Source organism: Trichoderma asperellum, chromosome 3, assembly GCF_020647865.1.
Source record: "Trichoderma asperellum chromosome 3, complete sequence".
In the NCBI taxonomy this organism is placed as follows: domain Eukaryota; kingdom Fungi; phylum Ascomycota; class Sordariomycetes; order Hypocreales; family Hypocreaceae; genus Trichoderma; species Trichoderma asperellum.
The window spans coordinates 3,436,148-3,462,123 of record NC_089417.1 but is presented as its reverse complement, the minus strand read 5'-3'; the positions used below and the strand labels follow the sequence as shown (position 1 = coordinate 3,462,123).

The 25,976-nt window shown below is 48.1% G+C and overlaps 8 protein-coding genes and 1 non-coding gene across 9 annotated transcripts; 4 read left to right on the top strand and 5 right to left on the bottom strand.

The window, feature by feature from the left end:
• The first annotated feature begins 34 nt into the window (after positions 1–34).
• On the top strand, positions 35–1,203 carry CYP3 (Peptidyl-prolyl cis-trans isomerase H). The gene is made up of 5 exons (XM_024909823.2): positions 35–198; positions 324–349; positions 445–590; positions 655–792; positions 862–1,203. The coding sequence occupies exons 1-5, from the start codon at positions 161–163 to the stop codon at positions 1,060–1,062; spliced, it is 549 nt and encodes a 182-aa protein (XP_024760232.1). The 5' UTR covers positions 35–160; the 3' UTR covers positions 1,063–1,203.
• Positions 1,204–3,142: 1,939 nt separating this feature from the next.
• On the bottom strand, positions 3,143–5,612 carry TrAFT101_005734 (uncharacterized protein). Its single transcript, XM_024901914.2, has 3 exons — positions 5,288–5,612; positions 3,406–5,221; positions 3,143–3,338 (listed from the first exon to the last, which is right to left on the bottom strand). The coding sequence occupies exons 1-3, from the start codon at positions 5,576–5,578 to the stop codon at positions 3,166–3,168; spliced, it is 2,280 nt and encodes a 759-aa protein (XP_024760231.1). The 5' UTR covers positions 5,579–5,612; the 3' UTR covers positions 3,143–3,165.
• A 4,389-nt stretch (positions 5,613–10,001) lies between these two features.
• On the top strand, positions 10,002–10,445 carry TrAFT101_005733 (uncharacterized protein; the record flags this gene model as incomplete). Its single annotated transcript, XM_024903906.1, has 4 exons — positions 10,002–10,010; positions 10,090–10,164; positions 10,226–10,296; positions 10,370–10,445. 4 exons carry the CDS (start codon positions 10,002–10,004, stop codon positions 10,443–10,445), a joined length of 231 nt encoding a protein of 76 aa, XP_024760230.1.
• Positions 10,446–10,774: 329 nt separating this feature from the next.
• TrAFT101_005731 (uncharacterized protein) lies at positions 10,775–15,675 on the bottom strand. Its single transcript, XM_024909822.2, has 6 exons — positions 14,653–15,675; positions 14,410–14,555; positions 14,267–14,360; positions 13,955–14,183; positions 11,605–13,889; positions 10,775–11,546 (listed from the first exon to the last, which is right to left on the bottom strand). Exons 1-6 carry the CDS (start codon positions 14,831–14,833, stop codon positions 11,458–11,460), a joined length of 3,024 nt encoding a protein of 1,007 aa, XP_024760228.1. The 5' UTR covers positions 14,834–15,675; the 3' UTR covers positions 10,775–11,457.
• On the top strand, positions 10,839–11,315 carry TrAFT101_005732 (uncharacterized protein; the record flags this gene model as incomplete). The annotated part of the gene is made up of 1 exon (XM_024906535.2): positions 10,839–11,315. The coding sequence occupies one exon, from the start codon at positions 10,839–10,841 to the stop codon at positions 11,313–11,315; it is 477 nt and encodes a 158-aa protein (XP_024760229.1).
• Positions 15,676–16,931: 1,256 nt separating the features above from the next.
• On the bottom strand, positions 16,932–19,066 carry TrAFT101_005730 (uncharacterized protein). Its single transcript, XM_024901913.2, has 2 exons — positions 18,456–19,066; positions 16,932–18,393 (listed from the first exon to the last, which is right to left on the bottom strand). Exons 1-2 carry the CDS (start codon positions 18,797–18,799, stop codon positions 17,574–17,576), a joined length of 1,164 nt encoding a protein of 387 aa, XP_024760227.1. The 5' UTR covers positions 18,800–19,066; the 3' UTR covers positions 16,932–17,573.
• Positions 19,067–19,621: 555 nt separating this feature from the next.
• TrAFT101_005729 (uncharacterized protein) lies at positions 19,622–22,513 on the top strand. The gene is made up of 4 exons (XM_024900154.2): positions 19,622–19,771; positions 19,831–19,986; positions 20,043–21,980; positions 22,057–22,513. The coding sequence occupies exons 1-4, from the start codon at positions 19,744–19,746 to the stop codon at positions 22,383–22,385; spliced, it is 2,451 nt and encodes an 816-aa protein (XP_024760226.1). The 5' UTR covers positions 19,622–19,743; the 3' UTR covers positions 22,386–22,513.
• TrAFT101_005728 (uncharacterized protein) lies at positions 22,393–25,524 on the bottom strand. Its single transcript, XM_024902531.2, has 2 exons — positions 24,121–25,524; positions 22,393–24,048 (listed from the first exon to the last, which is right to left on the bottom strand). The coding sequence occupies exons 1-2, from the start codon at positions 25,129–25,131 to the stop codon at positions 22,720–22,722; spliced, it is 2,340 nt and encodes a 779-aa protein (XP_024760225.2). The 5' UTR covers positions 25,132–25,524; the 3' UTR covers positions 22,393–22,719.
• A 302-nt stretch (positions 25,525–25,826) lies between these two features.
• On the bottom strand, positions 25,827–25,914 carry TrAFT101_005727. The gene has a single exon. It is a non-coding gene; the product is annotated as a tRNA-Tyr (tRNA).
• Between the last annotated feature and the right edge of the window lie 62 nt (positions 25,915–25,976).

Here is a 25,976-nt window from a genome sequence, read left to right as displayed (position 1 = left end):
CAACCATTGATGAGATTCCCTCCTTCGCTCATATCAACAACCCGACACGAAGATCACACATACAGCCCTAGACTGCGATTAAAAGAGAAGATTCAGGATACTTTCTAAAGAATTAATCAACATACTATAACTCAGCTCTCGATTTCATCAAACATACGCGATGCCGCCTACTCAATTGCCGGCGTCGGGCAATCCACTGTACGTCCACACAATCAGCCTGCATTTCTCATGGAGCTTTGCTATGCCGGGAGCGTTGGGTCGTAGCTTCTAGATCCAACGAATATTTCAATCTGAGAATGATGGGCTAATCAAGATCTAATCAGTGTCTTCTTCGACATTACGCTGGGAGGTACGTCGAATCGCTGATGACGACGACCATTTGAGCGTGAAGCATTGGAACGTCATGAGAATTGCGTGCAGATGCTAACAGACTGCTCTACCTAGGCGAACCCCTCGGCCGCATCACATTTGAGCTCTTCAAGGATGTCGTTCCCAAAACCGCAGAGAACTTTCGACAGTTTTGTACGGGCGAATCCAAAGATTCTGGGGGCCGTCCCCAGGGATACAAGGGATCTAAATTCCACAGAATCGTAAGTACCTCAGCTCCTATACTCCCTCCGGCCGCAAATCTCAAATGCTCACTATCACCTTCAGATTCCAAACTTCATGTGCCAAGGTGGAGATTTCTTGAAGGGGGATGGATCTGGATCTACCTGTATCTGGGGCTACAAGTCATTCGATGACGAGAACTTCAACCTGAAGCACGACCAACCTGGCCTCCTGTCAATGGCGGTAAGTCTGTGCCCTTACAGATTCGTGCTTGGCTATTTGCTGTAGAAGATTTGCTGATACTGTAGCCAGAATGCTGGCCCCAACACCAACGGCTCCCAGTTCTTCATCACTACAGTTCCCACGCCCTTCCTAGACGGCAAGCACGTCGTCTTTGGTAAAGTTGTCGACGGCATGGACGTTGTGAAAAAGATGGAGGCGACGAAGACGGGCTACCGAGGAAAGGATGTGCCAAATATGGATGTTACCATCGCCCAGTGTGGTGAGATGTAGATCGTCTTCTGGTGGAAAAAAGCAAACAGCCGATTTCTCTCAGAAGCTTAATCTTTAGTCTGTCAGTACAAGAAGATTATGAGGACACTGGTTATCCAGTGTAACAGCACTTCTTACTACCAATGCTATTTATTATACAAGCTTTTATCATTTGTTTCCTCACTCCCTTCTCATCCTATTTTTCCGTATTTGTATTACTAGACGTCGCCCATAATCTTAATGACAGCGAGCAAGTAGTAACTGCCTGTTGGATTATCCTATACGGCTTGAGTATCTAATAAGAACAGTATTTACATCTCGAACTCGGGGTCGTTACGTAACAACAGTCAGCATCTCCCTACATTAACTCGGATATATCACGTAACTCAGTATAAAAAGTATATTAAAAGTAAAAATGTCTGCGATTTAATAACTAAAGCGAGTAAGCAAGTATTTTCCATTTGGGGAGATAGATTAAGCAAGTGTTCTATGCAAACCTATAATTCTTATAATTATTAAAACTATATTTATGCTGCAGTGAACTAGCTCACATGGAAAATAATACTACCAAACCCGGTAAATTAACCTCTCTGGCTTTCTTTAATACCTTATCGCTTAATGCCCTTTTTAATATAGTCTTGCTCTTTTTCTCTATGAATGCTTGCCCTAAGAGAGATTAGTTTATTGGATTTCTCGTATTCACAGCAATTCGATGATTATAAAATCTTGTCCGATCTCTTGTTATAGATATATACATCAAACTAAACAAAATCGGTATAAAGTATCAGAAAATGCCTATAAATATCTCTTCTCTTCCTCTAATATCATCTCAACTCAGACAGTGTGTCAATAAACCCTTTTCGTTTTCGATTATAATATTAAAGTAAATCCACTTTAAATTATATACATAACAACTAGCATCAACGCTGAATTCACCTGGTACGTGTTCTTGTACTATTTAACTCTTTGATTAGTAGTCTAATAATCGTAATGAAACAATGTTATCCAACGCATTTACGGCCATTTCGGCATTTTCTTTCGCTCTCCCAGTCTTTGGGTCCCCTGGGGGTTATATCTAAGCCCTCTAGCAGCAAAGTTGCCATTGGCTTTGCTCTCATTGAATCCGCTCCGAGTCCATCTCTTGACTTGGACATAACTATAGATCATGACTTAGGTTCTTATAATCTCGCTTATAACACGTCTTGGGTTATAACAACTTGAAATGGGACTCATTCTCCAAAATGGGTCCATGTTTCACATTTTCCCGAGCCATTCCGGAACGCCTCAGGCAATCCAGAAAAGTTGCAAAGGCTATCTAAAAGTGCCTCTTCTAATCATTGGTTCTTAGGAATTGGGCGCACAATACCGCAGGAGTGTCCAAACACTGCACAGGAATGGGTTAACCTTGCTTGTCAAAGCCTGTATAGTAGTGGATATATTCGTGGCTCAATGAATGCCTTTGGGAATCATGCGTCTTCTTCTTGGCAGATTTCTGAGCGAGGTTCGACTGGTCATGTTGGGATCGCTTTTTATAACACTGACTCCTGCTCCGGATCAGCTATTCTCAGCTTGAAAGACGAACAAGATGGCTGCGTTGAAAATTTGAAATATCTCTCCGTCTTACCTTTCGCTTATTAAGGGCATTGTGGTATACCGGGCGTGTTTAGAGGTTGCAGCGACTGTTACAAACCTGACTTTTCAGAGTCGTCACAAAAGACCTGCAAAATCGACCAATCTGGATCGAGTCAACACAATTGCTATCAGTTTATTTCAAGCTCTTAAAAATGGACGCAAGCAGTTACCAATCCAAGACATGCTAGATATTTTATCTAGATATACTATTCACTTCTTTACATGCGCATACATGAGGATGATAAGAGCTTTTATGAAGGGGGTTTGTTGTGATTTGGTACCCATTCGCCGTGAATCTCTATGTGCAGTTGTCGGAGAGCGCAAGTAAAGGTCATAGTTCCACGCCGATCCCCACGACCTGTACCGTTTTATAGGCAAATAGGTAGTACTTAATAATAATATCTACACTGAAATATTTATATACAAGGCGAGTAGCCTTTTTCCTTTTACTTTTACTTAGTCAAAACGTCCAATACGCTCAAGGTTAGAGCTTTAGGGAGTGTAACGACCAACATCACCACCATTTCCACCCCAGGATCCAGTGAAGCCGTTCTGGGTGTTGATCAACTGGCCATTTCCTGCTCTTAAAGTGTTTACAGCACCTCTGGAACACAGTCCAAAGGCCTGGAGGTTGGAGGGGGTGTTAGCAACCCAGTGTACGGCCTCTGTATTATTTTATGTTAGTGATGGTACTTGAACTGAATGGGTAATTATACATGTAGCAGAACTTACGCTGACACGAGAAGTCATCACATGAGATGCCAGGGCCGCTAAAGAAAGTCCACGAGGCAGAGGCATACGTATAAATGTTTGAACCTCCGTTGATGAAGTTGGCATAGCCCATTCTGCAGACCTTATTGTTTCCATCGCACCACGAGAAGTCCGGGTCTCCAAAAGTGTTGACGTTGGCTACCCAGGGTGCGGGGGGGATCTGTGGGGTGTTGGCACCCTGGTCATAGTTGGTCTCGGACTGGAGTAAAGAGACAACAACGTTGTTGGCGTTGTGCAAGTTGAGCTGGTACAGCCACCAATGCTCACTTCCCAAGGCATACAGCCAAGTTGCCTTGGTGCTTTCCACCAAAACACCTCCCTTTCCTGCAATAGAAGTACCGCCACTAAAGTTCTCGGCAATGTGGTCCGCAATCCAGTTCCAGACGTTCTGGACATAGGCAGATGAGTTCTTGGTGAAGTGCATGCCCAGATAGGCCCCCTTACACTGGTTTGATGTGCTCGTACAGGCGTTGGCCAAAGCAGTAGCGCCTCTGGTTCCGCCTACAGTGACCAAACTGTTCCACAGGGCTACATCTCCAGGCTTGTTACCAGCCATGTTGAACTGAACTACAATGGCTCCCGGGAGGACATCGTTGACGGTGAATCGCATGTCTTGAATCTGAGCAACACCAACATCGCCAGCACGACCAACTGAGACGACAGGCTGAGGACTGTTCTCATTCTTGAAGAAGTTGCCGTTACCGGTAATAGTAGCCCAACCCTCACCGACGATGCGCGATCCCGGAGGAATGAAGAGCGTAGAGTCGACACGATACTTGCCAAAGGGGAAGTAAGCAATCTTGTTCTGGTTGGCGGCAAGTTGCAAGATAGCATTGAGAGTGCCAGATTCGTCAATGGTGTTGTCACCCAGAACTGTGCGGCCACCGTTCTGGTTGGGATCCTTTACATTGATGAAATCCGAAACAGTGTTGCTGGCAAAGTTGGGAGGAGCAACATATGGGTAGTTACCTCCAGGGGCGAGGGCAGCAGGACGCTGGTTGGTGGACTGGACTGGGCCGTAAATGGGATTTCCGCCGACTGTGTTGGCGTAAGAGTATGTGTTTACATGGTTGGTAGCAGCCAATGCAGTAGTACCCCGAAGAACGACAATGGGGGAGCTAGTATCTTTGGTCAAGTTCTCGATGACAAAAGAGGGGAAGACGGTAGTCGAGAAAGTCACACCGGAGTTGACAGACTTGCCGTCAATAAGAGCAACCCAAGGAGAGCCGCCGGTGACGCTGATGCCAGTTCCGCAAGTGTCAAAAGTGGGGGCAAAGAAGCTGAAGGTGCTACCCCCGGTGATGAGCGCTCCAACGGTGTTTTGGAAGAAGTAGATGTTGTGGAAAGCAGCTTGCTGGTGGCCATTGATTAAAATTCCATTCTGGCCGCGCTCAATGCGAACATCAGACACGCCGAGGGTAGAGCCTCTGCCCATCACAATACCAGAATGTCCATTGCCATTTTGGGAAGATGCCATGGTGATCTTCACATTCTGGAGCTGAGCAGCTTGAGCAACGCCCCACCAGAGAGCAGTGAATGAGTTGCCTCCAGGAATAGCCGTTGTATCAAGAATCAAATTCTTGAGACTCACTGCAAAAGAAAGCTCTCCATTGATGCCAGTGCCAGGATCTTGGCCACTGATGAGAGTTTGATCACCAGAGAAGCCAGCAGCGGCCTTGATGATAGGTGGGTTTGTAGGATCGCCCATCAACACAGTATCGGTGTTGAGGTACACCGTCTTAGAAAGAGTGTATGTTCCGGGAGGAATATACACCACCTAGTTGCCGACTTGGTTAGCCATCCAGTATACTCGAGTCGTAAACATGAGAGAGAAAAACCATACTCTAGGCTGTGATGCAAACCATTTCTGGTGGCGAGAGCCACTGCCATCACTAGTGATGGCTTTCTGAAGAGAAGCTCCATCTCCTGGGTTGACCGTCTGGTACACTTGATAGTTGAAGTTACCGTCGAGATCAGGAGCGAATCCACGAGGCGCGTTGACATGATCCATGTTAGGATAATAGAAGCTGGTAGCGCGCTTGGTAAGGCCTTCACCCTCAGCAGGGGAGCTGGGGGTTGGCGTTGCAGACGCCGCGCTCAGCAGGAGCGCAACAAGCGCCGTGAGCTTCAACATGTTGCCAATCAATGATCTACAGCGTTGAGGTTAGAGGCTCGCCACTTTGGGATAAAGAAGAACGGTCAGTAAGTGAGCCGATTAGGTAGAGAGGCGCGCGGGTCTTTATAGCTCCTGGGGCATTTTCCCATTGGCAGCGGAAAGCTCCGAATATCTGTCACTAGCATACCTTCGTTTCCCGGAAAGAGTCGACTGGTCAGCCTACAGGGTCTGGATACAAACCCCCCAGACCTACTCTCCATTCGGTCCGGATCTACATAGATATTCCTACGTTGCCGTTCAGAGAGAGGCAGCAAAATATGCGGCTAGAATTTCTCCAGAAGGAATAGTGAAAGCTTGGTACGTCAGGGGTCGGGAAAGCCACCGCCCGAATATCCAATTGTAACCAGCAGAACACCAATAGTAGTTAATGCATTAACTCCACCAAGACAAGCAACAGGAAAGTTAGGCTATACTACTAGTAGATCGTTAAAGAGGTGAGATTTCCAACCATGCTAGGGATTTTATGGAAGTTGGATAGTTGAAATCCCACCTACAGCAGATACCGGGTGTCAAAGACCAAGAGCGACTCCAAGTGCCTATGACAGCCTGAGCAGTTCTGCAGGCAACTCTCTTAAAACAGCTGACGTGAAGTTTCCATTTCAGAATCTTCTCAAGGTTTTTGATCCCTGCCAAGTGAACGTCTCCACATCTAGCAACGCAACGCTCCATTACTTCGTTGGCAGGCAAGATGAGCACTCAATGATCGCACTATATCTAGCTCGTCTGGTATCGACATACAGTATACAAGGAAGTGCTGATATTCGAAGTGTCTACATGAATTGGATAACGGATTATCCATCCAGCCCCAGCAGACAGTCTAGTGTGTTGCCGACCGCCCGTTTGATGGTAAGATGCGTTCATGACAAGCTCCTGCCAAGCCATGATTGGCCGCCGGTGGATCACAGGACTCATACGGGGAACAGCGGACATTACTGATACTTGTACAATCGTGCGAGGCTAAGAGACGACGAGGGAAAATGCCTAATCAAGCAAAGGATATGCCCCTGCCATTGGTGGAAAACCACAGTGTAGCTTAGGAGGTAAGCATCAGAATAAAGTTAACTTACTATATAAAGTATCATTCGGCACGAGCCAGTGGTCAGTTACTAATGCAAGCCCGCGCGCCCTCAGGCTATACTTAGTAGTTAGATCGCGTCAAACACGAGCAGCCCGTATAAACGCAACACGACTTGTCAGGGAACCCTAGCCTGTCGGCTGCGGAGCTTCCGGTCCTTTTCAGCTCAACTTCCTGTCTCGGCCAGGGTATAGTAAACAACAAAAGCCATGCCAGAGCTGTATATGCTTACAAGAAAAGACTGCATTCTAAGCTTATTACTGTTCTTGTTACTTTGGGTCTTTGGGTATGCAGAGTGCATAGGTAGCTACATGTAGCTATCTATCCCGGGACCGCTCGTGCACTCTCGTATGCTTCTCTGCAATGACTCAGTTTCCTTCCAGAATCTATCTGGACTGAAGACAACAAGTTGGCGGGGCTGTAGCAGGCACCTCCAAATATTTTTATCCTTTTTGTCCCCTCGCTTTTTTCCCTTTCTTCTTTTTTTTTCTACGTTGCTTGGTAGATAGGGAAGCCTTTCGACGCGCACTCACGTCATTTCAATAATCTCATGTACTGGTGGGTGCTGCTGTAGGAGTGCATGTTAGCAGAAAGCATCAGCCACCACATCTGGAAGCCAAGCTATTACCAACGGTGCTACTCAATTAGGTAGGTGTTTATAATTAGCGGGTAATTGCCAAGATCCTCGGTACGGGCACCATCGGGAATCAACCTTGTTGATTCTAGATTCTTGCAATATGCCTCTAAGACTGAAAGTTGAGTTTACCGACGGTAATTTAAGTCTTGTGCTCGGAGAAGTGAGTTGCAACATACATGTAAGAGAGTTGAATCTCTTGCAACGGAAAATTAAAATTTGGCTCGGCGCTCCGTAGTGTCATCCTCCTATAATTGAGTCCACTGACACCTACTAACACAAAATCAACTCAGATACTGCCCCAATAGTGTAGCTTTCAGGTTAAACCCCAGGCTTTGCATCTCGCCATTTTATACTTAAAAATAAGAAACTCGCAGCGATAATTTTTTTCTATCGCAATAATTTTTAAACTGCTACGCAACAAAGATAAAACTACAAGGCCTTAGAAAAAATTCACTCAGCTCCCGCTTGCTCCTGCTGAAAGACTTGCGTTGCGTCGAGATCGGGTGAAGCAATCTTCCTTGTAAAGTCATAGATGCGGTACAGAGCGACAGCATTATCTTGTTTCTCTAAGATACGCTTATACGTGCTGAGTACTAGCTGATGTTGTTTTTCTCCCCTAGTTGAAGACTAATAGTATTATTTTCCTTATTTACAAATACTAGGCAGCTAATGGCACGGGAGGGAGCTGTGCTTCTTTTGACGTGCAGTTATTTGTTTAGTACTACTTGAGTCGTATTTCCGTTTAGCGCCTTGGAAGATATACATCAATGATGATTGACATTTTAAAGCAATACGATGCCAAAGAGCAATGTATATCTTATGCTCTTAAAATTATAACACTGTCCAAATATCGCGGTACTTAAACCCCAGAAAGAAGAGTCTGCAGAACCGGTGCTACCTCTCTCCAGCTTATTGATAGGTTACAAACTATTCTGTCCTCAGGAGAACAATGAAAAGTAATGAAAGCTCGTGGAGATTTATGCAGATAACATGCCGGCACTGGCGTCCAAATGTCGAGAGTACACAGAGTGTTATGACGGGTCACTAAACCACAAGTCACTTGTGCCACATACTTGGATTTCCTTTCTTTATGCCTGATTTGTGAGCCAGGTGTTGGCTGGAAGTCCTAACGGATATGCACCCCCCCGACCTGACTTCTAGGCCTTTGCACATATTCACTAATGTTATTTCGTTCTAATTACTGAAATCAACTACAAGAAGGTACGATGAGCGTAAATGACGCCTCGATGGATGCCTTATCATCTTGCATGAATCATGCGATGCATAACTCCTTCTATAAGTAATAAGTAATGGATTAGAAGCATAATACAAGTTTGCTGTGTACCCCTAGCGAGGTGCTCTTCATGGACATTAAAAATTTTAGGCAGCTGCAAAACTTGAGACTACAACCGATGAACACAACCCACTCATGGTTGATAAAGAGCTTGGTGGCTTGTCAAGTACTCTTCTCAGAAATGGCATTGATCATCTGCTTGATGAGCAATATAAGACTTATCGTTACAAATACAGCACAAATCATCTGGTTCTGCAACAGATGGTGGAATACAGATGTGGACTCCTGGAAACAGAAGTTTCGCCAAATAGCGTTGCTAGAAGCAATGTAGACGGAAAGCCGCATGCGACCGACGAAGGCCTACAGTAGCTCAGATGGTAGACCAGGCGATTGCCCTGCAATGGTCTGGTCAGATGGCCATGGCTACTACATTAAGTCCAGACAGGAGCGCAGCTTTATTACTCTCACCACATGTTTTTAGGTAACGAAATATATAAGTCCGCAGCTATCTTACACAGTTGGGGAACTAGCTCCAAAGAGCAGACTATCGAACCTGGTTGTATAGATGAAGACAATTGCTCATCACGACTCCATCTTATTTATACAACTTCTATGAAGGCTCATCATTCGGCATCACCATTTGAGTGTTGAAGCTGATTTCAGTGATCAGAACAAAGTAAGACGAGCGAATCCGCGAAAGAAAATAGAAGCTAGACTTGGAAAAAAAAAAAAAAAAAAAAGGACCTATGATTATGATATGGAATCAATACTCCTCAATTGTTTTGCAATGTTTGCCATTACACTCTTGAAGCCATGGTAGTAAATATACTTACCCTGCAATACATCGGAGTTATGCATAGAAAATAGCTACAGATACTAGCAGTAGCGGCTGTAGATTAGTAAGAGGTATGGTGTAGTACAATAGTGAAAACTATCACAGTAGAATATCAGTAGAAAATAAAAAACAACTAACTACAAGTATTTTCACATGTTAAGTCTTCCAAAAAGTGTCACCGTCAAAGCCCTCGCAAGATGCCAGCTTCACATCGTCATTCATCGTGTAATTACATGATACATATCAAGAGTGCCTTCTGCGCCTCGGAGTTCTACCCGCTCACCTGACTGCGCGCCATTATGCCGAGCGCCTCTGCAAATTTTCCTCTTAAGCGCTTATCGCATTTCGCCCTATCACTATCTTGGCTCCATTCGGTATCGCCTCAACTTTCGTGACACCGCTTAAGAGATTATTTTGCCTCTCTTTGTATCTCTTTGTAAAAGTGCACGGAAAACACTTCGGCCGATAATACCCAGGCAATCCTCTTTTACAGGCAGATTTCGTTTATTTTGCGATTTATTTTCACATTCATCCACCACAATGGGCAACGTAAGACACTCTTCCCGCCAAACTTGCACCGCGCTGCACCGTTTCCCGCCGATCTCTAACTTGCAAATGTCTTGTCTAGGGCGCCAAAGCTCAGCAGAAGCGTGAACGCAACGCAAAGGAGGGAAAGGGTGCTGCCAAGTCTCAGCTCAAAGTTGTACGTTTTAGCCCTTAACAACATGTTTCGCTATTCAACCGCGACTGACCACTCCGTATAGAACCAGCAAGCCATGGACATCCAATGCCAGATCTGCAAGTCGACGTTCCTGAAAACCACAAAGGCTCCTGCGTACGACCACCCTGTCTTGCTACATACTGTGTACAGATTGGACAATTAACTAATTGTTACTGCCTTCATTTAGCCTTTTGGAGCACGCTCAAAACAAGCACAGCAAGGGCCTGGCCGACTGCTTCCCGACATTCGCCGCAGCTTCATAATCGAGCGAAAGTTGATTCAAATATCTTCGGGAAAATAGAAGTTGTTGGGTCGCTGACATGGCGAAGGGAGTTTGGTCTGGGAGTAGAGCATTATAGCACGGGTATTGATTTGACAAAAAAAAAAAACACACACAATGAGACACTTCATATCATAGGCTGATAAGCCTGTGGCGTACCTTGTTTATGATGCGCTTTCTTCCTTTCTGCTCACTTATTGGGTTGCACATTCTTACACTGCCCACCACTGTTCTCGGTCCATTTCAAAATTTTAGAAAAACGAGTTACGAATCACGAATCACGAATCACGAACCAGCCAAAGTTTGTATCAAGCGAGAGTAGTACTACTTGCATTTGCAGACTCTATATATCAGGCGTCAATAGCCTCAAAGGAGCATGTATCAAACAACATTTGTGAAATTCCATCTTCGCATGGAATCCTCCAATGTGATTACCCTCGCAAATAGAAAAACAGAAAATTCTGCAAAGAGAAGAAAAGAAAAACTTGAGAAAAGAAAAGCAAAGAAAAGAAATATGACAGGCAGTTTTATTCCGAATTGGAGAAAGGACATAGAGAAAGGAGAAAGAGGGGGGAGATCAAAGGCAAATTCCAAATGCTTGGACCTCCTCGGCACACCGTTTGTGGACCTCTCTTTTTTTTTCTTTGCAAACGTTCAGATAAAGATGTTGGACCCGTGTGCGGCGTTTTGGGTAATAATAAATAAGGTCTTTTCCCACACCGGCATATTTTTGAGATCCCCCACACCTTTCCTTTTAGTTTTCCGGTGGTATCATACAAAATTTGCAAGAAATAAATCGAGTGATGAAGAGAGAAAGAATCGACTAGTATTAAAAATGAAACGCTGCACATAGCATCGTGTCTCTGGTTGTGTGTTAAGAATATAACGGCAAGTGGTATCAAATGATCAAATTGTGGTAGGCTGTAGGTTTGGGAGAGTATTGACAAAAGGAAGAAAAGTTTTTGGATGTATTAGATTGAATTGAGCTCCGTCCCTCAGTTACGGAGAGGCACTGATGTGCCTTCCATGTTGTTAGTAAGCTCTGCAACCCGAGCCTTGATACGTGCGACTCGAGACTCGATTGCTAAAAAGCAAACAATTAGAATTTGCTATTTATAAGGGGCGTAGCTATTAGTACTCACTCTCTTCTCCACTGGTTTCATCGCCATCAGTGGGCTTCGTAGGTTTCGCGTAGGGAACTTCCACTTGGCGAGGAGCAGGTCGCTCACTCGCTTTGCGAAGTTGGGCCCATCTGTCCTGTATGCTACCACCCGGGCCCGCTGGGCCACCTTCCTTGACAGGTAGCTTCGAGTTATACTTAGGAGCCTGGCGAGGAGGCTCTGGGGCTTCGTGGAGAGGCGGCTCAGGGCGAGCGGAACGAGAAGCCGGCTGCGGGACCGCATCTTCGAACTCGTCATCGTCATCTTCGTCCGGGACAAAAGCCGGTACATCATCTAGAGGACCTTGATCAAATCTTGAGAAGTCATGTTCAGGTTCAGGACCCTCGTCTTGGGCATCAGCGTGAGCTCCATTATCGTCCGCCTGCTGCTCATAAATTGGCTCATAAATTGGTTCTCCTGCAGGTGCAGCTTCGACAGGAGTTTCTGGCTCGAGCGGCGAGACAACAGCAGGACTGGCCATTGGCTGCTCAATAGACTTCTTAGAATTCTGCTCAAGCATCTTATTCAGATCGGTAGTAACATTTTCAAGATTCTTCGAGTTGCGTTTTTTGCGGCCAAACAGCTTCCGGAAACCACTAGTCTTTTGCTGCTTCGCCGGCTCGGGACTCCTTGGAGTATCCATAGAGGCTTTTCCATCAAAAGTAGGCGACATGACTCGAGCAGCAGTCTCTTCTTTGGGTGGCGTTGGCAGGCTAGGCTCATGCGCGGGAGGTACAGGAGTTTCGGCCTTGTCTGGAAGAGGGGACCGCGATCGCGCCTCTTCCAAGACGTTTTCTGGGACCAAGGATAAGGCAGAATGCCCATGAGGTAAAGGTGAGGCGGCTGGCGTCAAGTGATTGTCCTTTGGAGGGACCAAGGGAGAATGAAGACCGTCATCAGCGGGTTCCTGGTTGACGACAAGCTCGGATTGCGAAGGGCTAAAGGCTGTTCCTCGACCTGCTTCGTCATGGGCCATATAAATATCCTTAATGGTGCCCTTGTCGTATTTATTAACCCATTTCATAGCCGAAGAAGCTTCACCCACAATCAAAGGCTGGAGGGTGAAAACACTGTTAGTCTTTTCAGTCAACAGCTCAGCATCGGTACGACCACGACGAGGAATAGCCTGCATACGCTGCTCCTCTTCGCGGTCTTTTTGAGCCCTCAGCTGCGCAGCTTTTGCTTGAATTTTGGCATGCGCATCTGGACCAATGCTGGCCTTGCTATCGTTCGCGTTCGCCGTTGCACCCTTGTCGTGGTTCTTATCAAGAGACTTCTTGCGTTTAGAGATAGTTTTAGAGCGTTTCCCCCAGGAGAACAGTCCCTTCTTTTCAGCAATATACGCTCCTTCTTGAGCACTAGGGGCCGCACCTGCGATGATCTCTTCCATGACAAGCCATCGGCTGCCACGGATTTCCGTTTCAATAACAGCACATCGGCCAAAAGCTGACTTCCTCTCGGGGGTCTCCTCTGGCGCAAGACTGCTCATCCATACCCACCAAAAAGCATCATCCAGATCGACAACCCTAATACTTGCAAGCTCTCCCGGTTCGACATCCCGTTCGCTCTCAAGTCTTGGATAATGGGATTGAGAACTGTGACGGCCATCCGGCGACAGAGGTGGAAGAATCTTATCGGGCGGCAAAAGGTAGTTGGGTCTTGACTGGTTGTCGTCGACAAAGCCGACTGACAGGAAATCGGCCCATGAAGGTGTTGTTGGGCGTGCAACGCCGTTGCCGCCAGATAATGGGCTGCCGCGGAGGCCTTGGAACTGCCTAAGCTGTTGGACTCTTCTGTTCGGTATAGCGCTTCCTTCGCCGTCGTCTTCCTCTTCCAGAGAGCTAGCGAATCCAATATCCTCGAATCTAGACCAGCTGGCATCTCGTAGGCCCGTAGAGTGCTTTATACTAGACACTTGCGATTGGTTAGCTGACGAGATTGCTTTGAGTACTCGCTGGCATTCGTCCGTAAGCGCCTCCACGGGGTCTTCGTGGCTGGAGAATTCCTGAAGTTCTCTGTCGGAGTCGCGATATTGAAAGTGGTTTGCTCTCCGCAACAAAGCAAATGGCGTGGGAGAAACTGTCTCAACAATCATGGCCACCTTTTTGGTCTTAACCATGAGCAGCTCCGGCCTCTGCGGGGGGTATTCAGTCTCCTGGAGAAGTTTTTGAAGCGACCTAGGCAACATGGTGATTCCTGTAGGGTTTTGCTCAGGGGAAAGCGATCGCAGATAAGCGAAAAAGAGATGGCTAGTAGCATCGGCGGCACTGGAAGCGCAGTTAGCATGGTTCTGTATTACACTTCATACTCAGGGTTAAAAACTTTGTCGTACCTTAGCCAAGACCCATAGCCACCATCGAAGCCATTGCCAGTATCGTTGTGCTCAAAGGTCCACCACGAAGCCATACGAGACAGCTTACGCCCGCCGAAACCGTTGTTCTTGCCATGCGCCGCCACTGCTGCTATCAAGCTAAAGAAATCGAAGATAATCTGTTGGCGTGCAGCATTTTCAACGCTGAGAGGGATAAAGGTTTTGAACGAATCGCGGGCCATGTTTGAGTCTGGGATGATTCCGAAAGTCAGTAACTACGTGAATGTAGACCTGCTGGCGGTCGCAACTGGTTGCCTGCAAAATATCACATACCTCGTTCACCAACCTTGAATAACTCATACGCATCCCAGCCAACTAGACCTCCCTGGAGACGGCTCCAGCACCACTTTGCCACTCCCGAGATAACCTATGCCATGTAAGTATTCCGCCCTAATCATAGACACCAAAAAACACACCATAGGATCCGTCATGCGCAACTCTTGGAGCAGTAGCTCGCCACTAATCGGGGGGTCCTGGCTGAAGAAGTTTCGAATGAAGGTGCGCACAGCACTCGGATTCGACGTCGGTCGGAACGGGAGCAGAAAGAATGGGTGATCGAGGCCTACAGCGATATTGTTAGTCTGCAGTTATGCGTAGCGGGTCTCCCAAGCCATGGAATGGAGAGCTATATGACGACTGGGCGATGATTGATACCATACCTCGATTCTTGAGCTCTTCAGTGCAGCCGCACAGCAGCTCTCGAACTTCCTCCGGCTCTACCGTCTTGCGGGACCAAGCATCGTCCCATTTCTGCTTCTGCAGGGCCAAATCTGCAGAGTCGTCGAGTCCATTCTTCTTGGACTTGCCGTCCTTTTTGCGGCGTGAGAAGATGCCAGGCATTTTCAGTGATATTATCAACGAACAGAACCGTTAGGCATAAGTATCTAGTTCCAGGCTGTTAAGAAGCGGTGGGTAGTTCAAAGGCACCGCGAACAGAAAGAAGAAAGAAGACGAAGAAAGCAGTGCCGAATCTCAGGCGAGGGTCCAGGCGTAGCAACTGAGCCTGCCAAGATGCCAAATCACTTTACTCGCTTAACCGATGAGATAAAGAAATAAATGGATCAATTCGCGCTGCGAACGTTTTTGTGTAAGTCCCGTAACTCGGCCGTCACGGCAAAGGGGGGTTTTGAAGGTGAAGTAAAATAGAGGCGATAGAAAGAGAATAAGTTAAGGAGGGGCACTTCTTGGAGACAAAAGATGAAGCTCAACAAGGGGAAGCAGCCAGCGCGCGCACACAATAGGCTCGCGATCCTCGAGAACAGACACGCCGTCCCGCACGCTGAGGAAGAAGTTGATTTCGCTTGCTGGAGATGGCAAAGAGGTGGTGGTGGGAATCTTTTTGCTCGTCGCCTTCAGGGGCGCGACACGTCCAAGCCAGGGGCCGGTCTACGGGTCTTTATGCGACTAAGATTAGATGCTAAAGTGTGGTGCGCCAGCTGGGGGGCGCGGAGGTACTGCTGCGGCGAAAACAGCGCTGCGAGGTACTTGGGCGACGACGGTTTTGGGGCCAGGTGCCTATCACACCAATTGCAGTGCTTGGGGTTGATTCTCTGGTCGTTGGTGCAGCCGGTGCTTGATGTTCACAGGCCCGATTGGGCTCCGGCTTAGTGTTCCATACATGTATTCTCGACGCAGGCGCATGAGTCCGGTGGAACGATTGGGCATGGCGCTCCGTGCCTGTGCCTCGCACACGTACGAGGCCTCTTGGCAGAAGCAACCTTGATGAATTGGGCTTGTTCGAGGCGAGCACGCGGTGGAGCTGCATCGCAGACGGAGATGCTTGTGCCTGGAGGCTGCGGCAGTGGCTACAGCGTTCAGCGAGACGTAGTGGGGGCGGTTGGGGTGATAGCGCGATAGCGCGATAGCGGGTGGGTGTCCCGTAACGGCAGTACGCTAAGTGCACCAAACCCACCGCGAGCTGCCACTACAGAGCTTGCAGCAGTGGCGCTCTTGCTGCCGCTCAGCGCCAACATCTGGCACCAGGCATGGGCTGCCCCGGGAGCTAACCCTGAAATTTAAATTAGCACGGCCAAATCATCGCTCGGGCGTCGCAGCTAGTTCTCGTTACGAGTAAGCAGATCTCGTCGACGTTTTCTACTCAAGACGTGCAGAATACTCGTATGTTTGGATACCTATTAATATTAACAGTGTTTGAAACCTGCAAAGCGCGCAGATTACCGCATGTACTGCACTAATACCCATACGCAACAATATGCCAGGGCATATGCACACCAACTTTGTTTTTTTCCGTGGCTGCTGTCTTGTCTCACAGTTCACAGAGCCGTTGCGGATGTAGCCCCAATATTATGCCGCCTACGTCGGGTATCTGATCTGCATGCAATCCGTAGGTACGCAGCGCTCAGACGAAGCTTTCTCCATGCGGAGTGCATGCACCGAGAACGCTTGACTTGGGCTCCCTCGAGAATGTCCGCAGCCATGAAATCATACGAGGCAGGGGTTGGGCAAGCTTGGGCCGCTACAGGCGATATTGTTTGATTGCTTGCGCTAGGATCTTGTGAAACAAGTTCTCAGCCTACCATTGCTAGTAGGGCTGTCAGCGGCCAGCTTCCAACTCTGTACAATAGTTGCGAGCAGCTCGCCCTACCAAGAGGGACTGTTTGATGTTAATTGGCCAAGCAGATGTCTTGCAGTGTGTATGTCGTATGGCGTAGGAAAATGCTATCTTGTCTTGTCAATTTACACATGTTCTTAGCCCCAGGCTATCTTGTAGTACTAGCAGTGAATACTAGGTTAGTATTAACAGGACCGCAAAACAGCGTCTATTGGAAGAAGTAAAAGGACTGTGATAACAGTGAGCGTCGTATGTTCGCATCCAGTATTACCAACGATGGATATTGAATAGACAAGGCTGTGAATTGCCGAGAGCCTAACCATGGGACACGCAGTTAAGCCACATCAAATATTATAGGACATGAGTGTTCAGCTGAGCTCTGGCGCTAGGTCAACCCCTGGTCTCCTGCCCAACCAAGGCCTAATAAACGATAGATGCACACGAAATAGTCGAACGGCCCTGGGTAGGTAGTACGAGCATGCTGGTGACAAGCGATCATTGATTCCAAAAGCGAAATTGTCCTTGGATACCGCGGTAGTGTCTAATTTTAGCCACGCGATAACAAGCAGCTACGTGGTGAACGCAGCAAGAAGAATCTATGCCCTTTAGGCGGAAACAAATCGTAGGCCACTACAGTATACTACTAGTATTCAGTGAGCTGCCGAGGGCTTCATGGTGTTTTCCGCAGCATAGAAGTCAGAGAGCCCAAGTATAGTAAAAAAACAGCTGTTGTTCAAATAATAGCCCTCGTTTTCCATCTGGAGCAAAATTTTGCCTATTAGTGGGAAATTTGCTCGCCAGTAACCGTAAATCCCGTAATAATATGTGAAATTCCCTATTTTTCAATCTGAAGGATCTTAATCCTGCGTCTGCCGACGCTTCCAAAGTAGTATACCCAAATTGCTATCATTTATAGCTTAAACGTCTTTAAAATATGTCATCATGTCCAATCGCTGCTTTTCCATTCCAATCGTAGCCCTTTCCCTCTATTCTCATATGGTATCATGCTTAGTTCTTGGTTTGCTCTTCTGCAAGTTCAAGGGCTTCTGCCAACGCAGCCTCATCATCAGAATCGAAGTCGTCTTCGTCGCTTTTGAGTTCTGCCTTCTTTGTCTTGGATTCAACATTGGTCTTTGCACCCCCCTTTGGTTTCTCTGGTGATTTGTCTTGTGACTCTGCACCCTTTGCATCTCCATTCGCTACTGGGGCCGCATCTTCTTTAGCATCTTCCTTGGTATCCTCCTTGGCATCTTTCTTGACGAGCTTCTTGGTTGTGTTTCCGGGTTTCAAGGCCCAGTCAATCTCGCCGTCATCGCCATACCTAGTGATGAGCCATTCGTTTGCTGCTTTGAAATGGCCGCAATCGAAGAATCCCCTGGACGCGCTCAGTGGGCTAGGATGAACGCTGAGGAGCACCAGGTGGCGTTGTTTATCCACCCTCTGCACTCGCTTGCTGGCTGGTGTTCCCCATGCCATGAAGACCACACCTCGTGTCCGCTTTTGGGCAATGAGGTCAATGACTTTCTGAGTGAACCGCTCCCAGCCACGATTGGCATGTGAATTGGCCTCGTGTGCACGAACAGTAAGGCATGTATTGAGCATCAGCACGCCTCGGTCGGCCCATGGCGTTAACAAGCCACCCCGGTTCGGCGGCTCAACGAAGCTAGGATAATCCTTCTTCAGAGCAATATACATATTTCGAAGCGATGGCGGCGCCGGAGTTGGCGGTCGAACGGAAAAGGCCATGCCGTGTGCTTGGTTCACGTTGTGGTAGGGATCTTGGCCGACAATAACGACTTTGACTTCGTTGAATGGCGTATGACGAGACCTGAATTTGTTAGACAACCTGGTACAGGCAGGCAAGAATATTGGGCAGTCGGCGTAGCCTACCAGGAGTACACGTCTTCCTTCGGCGGGAACCATTTCTTCCCAGCAGCCGTCTCACGGTTTAAGAATTTCTTCAATTCAAGAAACTCCTTTGTGGTCACGTCATCCTTGAGCAATGCCAGCCAGCTGTCGTGAAGAGTATCGATTTCGAGCTTAAGCAGCTCCTTCTGCTCAGCAGTCAAGCCTTCAACCCATTTTGCCTTGTCAAACTTGGCCGCTGGAGAGGGGGCAGCGCCAGCAGGCTTTGGGGCGGCACCAAAGAAGGAAGAAATGCTACCATTGGCCCTTGTTTTCTTTGCCTCAGTCTCATTGCCTGTTGTGGCCGCTTTTCTCTTGAGACTTGACATTGTGCAGAATTGAGAGTTGTGGAGAAGTGGAGTTGGTCGGCTGAGCAGTCGAGGGAGCGAATAGACGGTAATAGCAGTTCGTAAGCCAACAAGAGCAGCCACTTTGTATGGATCAGTGGTCAATATCCAATTGCCTTGATGTAGTTGTACAGGAATGTATGCAAGAAGTAGCGAAAGAGAGGAGGCGAAATATATTAGCAGATTGCGGCTGAATTGCTACGTGCAAGATCTTCGTGATACAAGTAAGATGGCTGGGCTAGCTAATGGCTGTGTGGTAAAAAGTTGCTGGGAAGCGCGTGTTGAAAGACGCGGGTCAGACCGGCCATTAACGCGCTGTAGCCCTGTAGCCCTGACACATCAACGCGTGAGGGCTGGAAAGTGGCGGCGTTAGCGCTCTAAGCTACAGGCAGCAACTGTCGCTAGTACCTGTCGGGTGCTACCACTTGCAGACTCAGCGCCCAAGTCAGCACCTAAGTCCTAGGACTCTGGGGAGACATTGGCCAAATCGGCCCCACATCGCTAGATATCGTTTGTTTGATCCTGATTCTCTGGTTATGTTGGGTCTGTGGCAGACTGAGAGCACATGGCCTGGTGAATTATGGAAGTAAAATACTAGGTAGTGAATATTTCTGAAAGGAGCCTTGATATCTGGTATTCCCATCTTTTTAGCCGTAACGAATCCCAGGTGTCAGTTTACTCTGAACACGTGCCAGCTCTGGCGATGACGCCAGTTCCTGACAAAGAGCCATGCTTAGTCATCGCTCGCAATAGTCAGCTTCCGCTGCCTATTGCGAGTAGTGGACAGCTTGTACGATCGCAAAGGGACCTGGCTCTGACGCAGTATCGTGCGACACACACATGTACGCTGCTTCAACTTCAGTCTTTATGCGATAGCCATGCTGCGGGCTGTCCATTCGAATATAGGCACATAGCAATTGCCCAACATGAGAGGCTGGATAGCCTGTGCCTTCCGTAAGTCCCCTTTGCCGCATTCTCAGTTGCACCATGTAAAGCTCACATGGTGGTCTCAGTGCTTGCGCAGGCCACCGCGGTGATATGCTCTCACGACCAAAAGCCTCTTGGCAGCCAAAACGACAACTCAGCGCACACTGCTGCCGATAAGCATGCGATCGAATCCTTTTTAGATGTTGGTGCAGAGCCGGAGGGTGCAGCTTTTATACAGCCTGGTACAATGTCACTGCTCAATATAGAAGCCGTAATAGACGAGCTAACTTGGCCAAAGGAAGCGACCTTGTCGACGCTGCGCTTGCCGAGCTCCGGAAGATCCCACTACCGCCTAGAAGAAAAAGAGAATCATCGGGAATATTCAGCTCAGCTCTGCGTCTGCTCCTCAGAACTATCCCGACCGGCCCTGTCATCGCACCATCACAGCCCAAGGCGACGGCGACCAGCGGCCCTCTAGTCAATGCGGTAGAGCTACTTGAGCAAGCAGCTCAGCAAAATAACTCCGATGCATTGTATATCCTTGCCGACTTCAACTTTTTTGGCAACTATAGCCATCCCAGGGACCTTCACGCCGCTTTTAAGCACTACCAACAACTAGCATCCAGCCATGGAAATACTACGGCGCAGTATATGCTTGGATTATATTACTCAACTGGCATAGGCGGTGTTGTCCCACAAGATCAAGCCAAGGCACTTCTCTATTACACCTTCGCTGCCGTTCGTGGAGATACAAGAGCTGAAATGGCCACTGGTTTCCGGCATCTAGCGGGCATCGGAACTACTAAGAGTTGTGAGACTGCCGTCAAGTACTACAAGCGCGTGGCGGATAAAGCTATAGATTGGTACCGCTCTGGCCCCCCGGGCGGGATGGCGTGGGTTGCTCAGTCATGGCGCATTGCAGATGACTTCGGAGGGTTGTATGGAGAAGGGGCGAGTGCTTCTAGTGCAGGCATGAATGCGTTCAAGCCTAGGGTCAACTCCGATGCCAATGCTGCTATTGGAGATATTATTGAATATCTAGATCTCATGTCCCAACAAAGTGATTCAAAGGCTACACTAAACCTGGGACAGATCTATTATGAGGGCCAAAGAGGACTAGACAACGACTTCGAACTTGCCAGGAAGTACTTTCTTCTGGTTGCCTCAAGATATTGGAAGAAAGATGGACGACCCGTAGAAAATGCCAAGTCAGGCATTGACAAGCTAGCCGGGAAGGCGGCTGGCTACCTCGGCAAGATGTATTTGAGGGGAGATGGGGTTCCTCAGAATTTCGACAGAGCAAAGGTGTGGTTTGATCGTGGCTCCTCACAAGCTGATGCACTATCACGGTACGGGCTGGGACTGATGTATCTGCACGGCTATGGCGTTAAAGAGAATATTGTGAAAGCTGTAGAGCTATTCAGAGTATCTGCTGATCACGATTATGCTCCTGCGCAGGTCCAGATGGGCCAGCTCTATCTCGACCAAGGCGGCCAGGAGGATGTGCGGATCGCGAACAACTATTTTGAGCTGGCTGCTCGTTATGGCAACATCGAGGCAAACTACTACTTGGCAGAACTGGTATTCCACGGCCTCGGTCGCGAAAAGCTTTGCAGCATGGCGCTGAGCTATTACAAGAGCGTAGCTGAAAAAGCAGAGCCCCTTGTATCGTCGTGGGCGGATGCGAATGATGCGTACGAAGCCAAGGACTATGACTTGGCGTTCCTGGAGTATCTCTTAGCTGCAGAGCAGGGATACGAGAAGGCGCAAACTAACGTTGCCTGGGTCCTCGATACTGTCCGATCTAAGCTACCGATTTCTGAGTTGATTCGTAAGCGAAACGACAGATCTGGTCTCTTGGATAACCCTGCATTGGCGCTCGTTTATTGGACACGAGCATCAAGACAATCAAACATTGATGCCCTCGTAAAAATGGGCGACTATTACTTTTATGGCATCGGTACCGAACAAGATATTGGCAAAGCGGTACAGTGCTATACTGGTGCTTCCGATTACTCACAGAGCGCCCAGGCACTTTTCAACCTGGGATGGATGCATGAGAATGGCATTGGGCTGACACAAGATTTCCATCTCGCCAAGCGGTACTACGACCACGCCTTGGCTGTCAACGATGAAGCGTATCTCCCCGTCACCCTCGGACTATTAAAACTTCGGATACGAAGCGCTTGGAATACTCTGACTAATGGACCAGTTCATTCTATCCAAGACGAGCCGAGTAAGTCTATCAGGAGAGGAGGAAAAGAAGATGGAACAACTAAAGATCAAGAACGTGAGGCTGACAAATTTTACAGAGAAGAAGAAAGACTGGTCTCTTTCGGAGTGGATAACCAACTTCTTAGAGGACGAGGGGCCTCCGTACGAGGACGATTACCTTGATGATATGTACGACGGGACACTCGGGGATGACGATGAAGACATATTGGATGGCGTCGTTGAGAGCACTCTAATCATAGGCATCACCCTAGCTCTTGTCCTCCTATTGTGGTGGAGACAGAGGATGCAGCAACAGCATGCCCAGAACGTTGAAGGAGAACGTCAGAACCAGAGACAGCAGCAAGACATTCCTATAAATCCCGAAGATGCCTTTCCAGCCTGGGCAGGTGGAGGAATGGGCTTATAGGGTAGATATTTGTCTGTGTATATAGCTATGGGTGGCGTTAAAGGATGCAAAAGTATTGTAGCGGCGGTGCCCTCTTTTGTTTGATAGCCAGCATTCCAACACTGGAGCAAGTCCCATTGAATGGTTATATGACTGTATGACTATGTATATGCCCCTTTCCGGGTGTGCAAAAGGGAAGGCGAAGCATCAAGTCCGCGTAATATTCTAGTGGGTAACCTTCTAAAGGACAACCTTCTAACGGGCAAGTCCCTCTACATACTTGGGTAGCTTTGCGCATGTGCCTTTTCAAAGTCTACCTAAGATGGCATCAAAATTACCTTTGAGTAAATATCCATCAATCATCATCCACGTCCCTATCTACCATAGAAATGGACATGTGGTGTTCATCATCGGAGTCGGACTGCGGAGTCAGTGGCGTTTTCGGGCTAGCAGGCTCCTCAGCATTGGCTGGAACTGGACGTCGAGGGATTCGAATCTCTTGTAAGGGAACCGTCTGGCGCCTTGGCAGTGGTGGAGGGATTTCATCTGCCTCACGCATCTCAATAGGAGGCACAGACTCCGTCATTCGAGGAATAGGAGGCGGAGCTTCTGGTCCAGATCCGCCGACTGGCCGTCTAGAGATTGTAGGCTTGGTGGCAGACTCGTAGCTCGGCAAAAGAGCCGGAGGCGTGATTGTCAGGCCCTGAAGGGACTCGGCAGACTTGTTTACGGCCTTGGAGTTGTCATCATGTCCTTCGCTGAAGTCGAGAAGATCTGCTTCCTTGTCTTTCATCTGGATGACGTCCTCCTCCGTTTCGATTTCCGTTCCGGCCTTGACGTTTACGAAGCCGCATTTGTGCAATATCTCACCCGTGAGAGAGGGATATCGGAGATGACCACTGACACTGTCGCTCAAATTCACATTCACAATGCCTTTGACGTCTTTGATGGGCTGTAGGCCAGCGACTCCGAGAGCAAGGCTGTGCATTCGGTAGACGAAACCCAGGATCATGTCGTTCTCGGAGTAGACGTTGAAGATCTTTCCAGAGACTACGGGCCGGATGGTCCGCCAGTGAGCTGAGTTAGATGGGGCTGGAGTGCCGATTAGGACAACCGTATCGACAAGGCCGAAGGCGTGGCGTTCGGCAAGAGATTGTAAACAGGCATGGATGGTCGCGGCACCGAGAGAATAGCCTATCAGAGTGACAGGCCGTTCACCTTGAACTTTGTTAATGAGCGCATCAGCGAGAAGCTGCCCGGCCTTTCGAGATCTGTTGTGCGCACGGTTGAACGGATTGTCCACATTGGAAGCAATAGCCAAGACTTGGATCGGCCAGAGGGCAGCCCAAAGAGTCGCCAGCAAAGTCCGCTTGATAACTTCCGCCTTGAAGGCCGTCCAAGCAACGGAGCGGACGAGGTCGTTTAATGCGGTGCCTAGTTTAAGAAGAACATTCATCTCGTAGCGTAGAGCAAAGACTTCGGTGTCGGTGCTGAGAGTGCGCCATGGCTTCTTGATGTCATCCTCTTTGTTAAGCCAGCCATTGATTCCGATAGCAACGCGAAGACGACGCTGTTCTTTTTGCTCTTTGGTGATTTCCTCTGGGTTATCTGTTGTAGACTCTTCTCTGAGGGGGAGAAATCGGAAGTCTTCGACCTCTTTCGCATAGTTATCCATCATTTCGCCCTGAGGTAAGGGCGAAGAAGAGCCATGTCAGCATATGATCCGTTGGCCAAGTAAAGCATCTCTTAAACTTACAGTCATCTTGGCGCCATAGGCTCCAAAAAGAGTTCCGACCAAAGCTCCGTTCATCCAGAAGATGCCAAGAAAGCTCGCAACACCTCCTAGACCAACGCCTCCCAGAACAGTCCCAATCGCTCCAGCAACAAGAGGAGCAGCCAAGCCTCCCGTGATTCCGATAACTGCAGCACCGGCTACAGATGCTAGTCCAACTTTCCAAAAGCGACTGGCTTTGTTCTGTTGTTTGCGTTTGGCAGCCTCAGCGTCGGCAGACATGGTTTCCTTTGCATCCTCATTAGCTGTGGACGACTCCATGAGCGACATGGCGATTTCTGCTTCTTCCTTGTTAAGAAACGTTGTAGAAATTCCCAACGATGACGCTAGATAAAGCACCAAGGCGCGAGAGTGAGCAGAATATTTCCCCGTAGATAGAAGTAGTAGCAGCACACAGCTAAGGGCTTCTTCTCGATCCTCGATGGGGATGGTGGTCAACTTGGTGGGTATTGGCTTATACACCGACTGCAACATGGAGACATCTTCTGTCTCATCAACAGGCATACCATCCACATCAACTAAGAAGCGATCGTTACTGGGCAAATCCAACTTCTTCTTGTCCAAGGCTTCGCGTCGAGTCTTCCTCTCGGCCGCAATCTTGTGCGTATCTTCCACATTCACAATCTCTTCAAGCTTGGATACGACCTCATCTCGCCACTCCAGCGTGTATGCAAATGCCGCTCCTAGAACCTTTTCTGCTTCTCTGGTAGTCTTTGCTTTCTGCAGGGACAAGCCCTGAGCTCTGCCACCTTGGGATGCAGAGCGCCCCGCCTTCTCAGGCAGGTCTGAAGAGACCGATTCATCGTCTCTATTGCCTTCATCCTCTGGTGCGATGGATCCCAATTCATCGGGATGAGTCTCCAGCTCAGAGATCATACCCCTTATGATTTCTTGGACTAGAAACAACAATGCCTTTCGCCTGGCGGGATTCAAAGCAATCACGATCTGACGCGGATCTGCGCATAGCGGCGCCATCGTGAAATACGGCGGAATACCCTTCGCAGTGCGTCTTTGGGTGCCTCAATAGATGAGATTGGTTTTGTTTAATGGTTTTTTGGTTTCAAATCCCAGACCTATCCGCTGTTGAAAGAGGACGGATTTCATCGAGCTCAGGATTAAGCATATGTGCCTGTCCGGTAGCGTATGTTACACGTCACCGAGATTGATTGGATGTTGTCGGGCCATCGAATCCTTCAGCCAAGACGGTATAAATGGAATGCAGGGTAACGAGTAGTTACGAAAGAAGAACAGTAATCACAGAAACTAATCTGGAAAATGACTTTAAGAGGCGGATGTTACGGCAGAATATGTCAAAGCGAAAGTGACACTGCTTACCGCATTGTAAGTACTCTGTTTTTAGTGAGTGAGAGCGTGTTTGCCACTGAGCGGACGCCCACATAAAATCTACTGCCTATTAGTGGTGAGATCCCGCGGTGGATTATTCGCTGGAAGAGGCATAACAGGGTACGAGAGTACTCTTTTGTTTTTTCGAATGGATACATTTGTTTCAAAGCTGTCTGACTGCGATCGAAAGAAATAAAATTGAAATTAAATGAACAAAAAGCGGTCGCTACTCCCGACAAAGAAGAAAGAGAGAGAGAAAGAGAAAAGAAAAGCCGTTGAAATCAGCCAAAAAAAAAAAGTGTAACTCTTCTCCGGTAGAGAATTACTCTCCGGGGACGGAATCGAACCGCCGACTTTTCGGTGAGATGTTATCCATTACAGCCGAACGCCATGAACCAACTAGACCACCCAGAGGTAGAAGAGCTGGCTAGAGAAGCATTAGTTGAAACTAAGAGCCATTCAGCTTGCCGCAGCTT

Bases quoted from the DNA above. Each gene is read 5' to 3' on its own strand.
- CYP3 (XM_024909823.2), top strand. From the start codon at position 161: ATGCCGCCTACTCAATTGCCGGCGTCGGGCAATCCACT. The intron at 199-323 runs GTACGTCCACAC...AGATCTAATCAG, and splicing joins CCGGCGTCGGGCAATCCACT to TGTCTTCTTCGACATTACGC. The intron at 350-444 runs GTACGTCGAATC...TGCTCTACCTAG, and splicing joins CTTCGACATTACGCTGGGAG to GCGAACCCCTCGGCCGCATC.
- TrAFT101_005734 (XM_024901914.2), bottom strand. From the start codon at position 5,578: ATGTTGAAGCTCACGGCGCTTGTTGCGCTCCTGCTGAGCGCGGCGTCT. The intron at 5,222-5,287 runs GTATGGTTTTTC...GTCGGCAACTAG, and splicing joins GGTTTGCATCACAGCCTAGA to GTGGTGTATATTCCTCCCGG. The intron at 3,339-3,405 runs GTAAGTTCTGCT...AAAATAATACAG, and splicing joins TGATGACTTCTCGTGTCAGC to AGGCCGTACACTGGGTTGCT.
- TrAFT101_005731 (XM_024909822.2), bottom strand. From the start codon at position 14,833: ATGCCTGGCATCTTCTCACGCCGCAAAAAGGACGGCAAGTCCAAGAAG. The intron at 13,890-13,954 runs GTACGACAAAGT...CTGCGCTTCCAG, and splicing joins GGCTATGGGTCTTGGCTAAG to TGCCGCCGATGCTACTAGCC. The intron at 11,547-11,604 runs GTGAGTACTAAT...TTTGCTTTTTAG, and splicing joins TGAAACCAGTGGAGAAGAGA to CAATCGAGTCTCGAGTCGCA.
- TrAFT101_005730 (XM_024901913.2), bottom strand. From the start codon at position 18,799: ATGTCAAGTCTCAAGAGAAAAGCGGCCACAACAGGCAATGAGACTGAG. The intron at 18,394-18,455 runs GTAGGCTACGCC...TAACAAATTCAG, and splicing joins AAGGAAGACGTGTACTCCTG to GTCTCGTCATACGCCATTCA.
- TrAFT101_005729 (XM_024900154.2), top strand. From the start codon at position 19,744: ATGAGAGGCTGGATAGCCTGTGCCTTCC. The intron at 19,987-20,042 runs GTACAATGTCAC...ACTTGGCCAAAG, and splicing joins TGCAGCTTTTATACAGCCTG to GAAGCGACCTTGTCGACGCT. The intron at 21,981-22,056 runs GTAAGTCTATCA...CAAATTTTACAG, and splicing joins TTCTATCCAAGACGAGCCGA to AGAAGAAGAAAGACTGGTCT.
- TrAFT101_005728 (XM_024902531.2), bottom strand. From the start codon at position 25,131: ATGGCGCCGCTATGCGCAGATCCGCGTCAGATCGTGATTGCTTTGAAT. The intron at 24,049-24,120 runs GTAAGTTTAAGA...CCCTTACCTCAG, and splicing joins CCTATGGCGCCAAGATGACT to GGCGAAATGATGGATAACTA.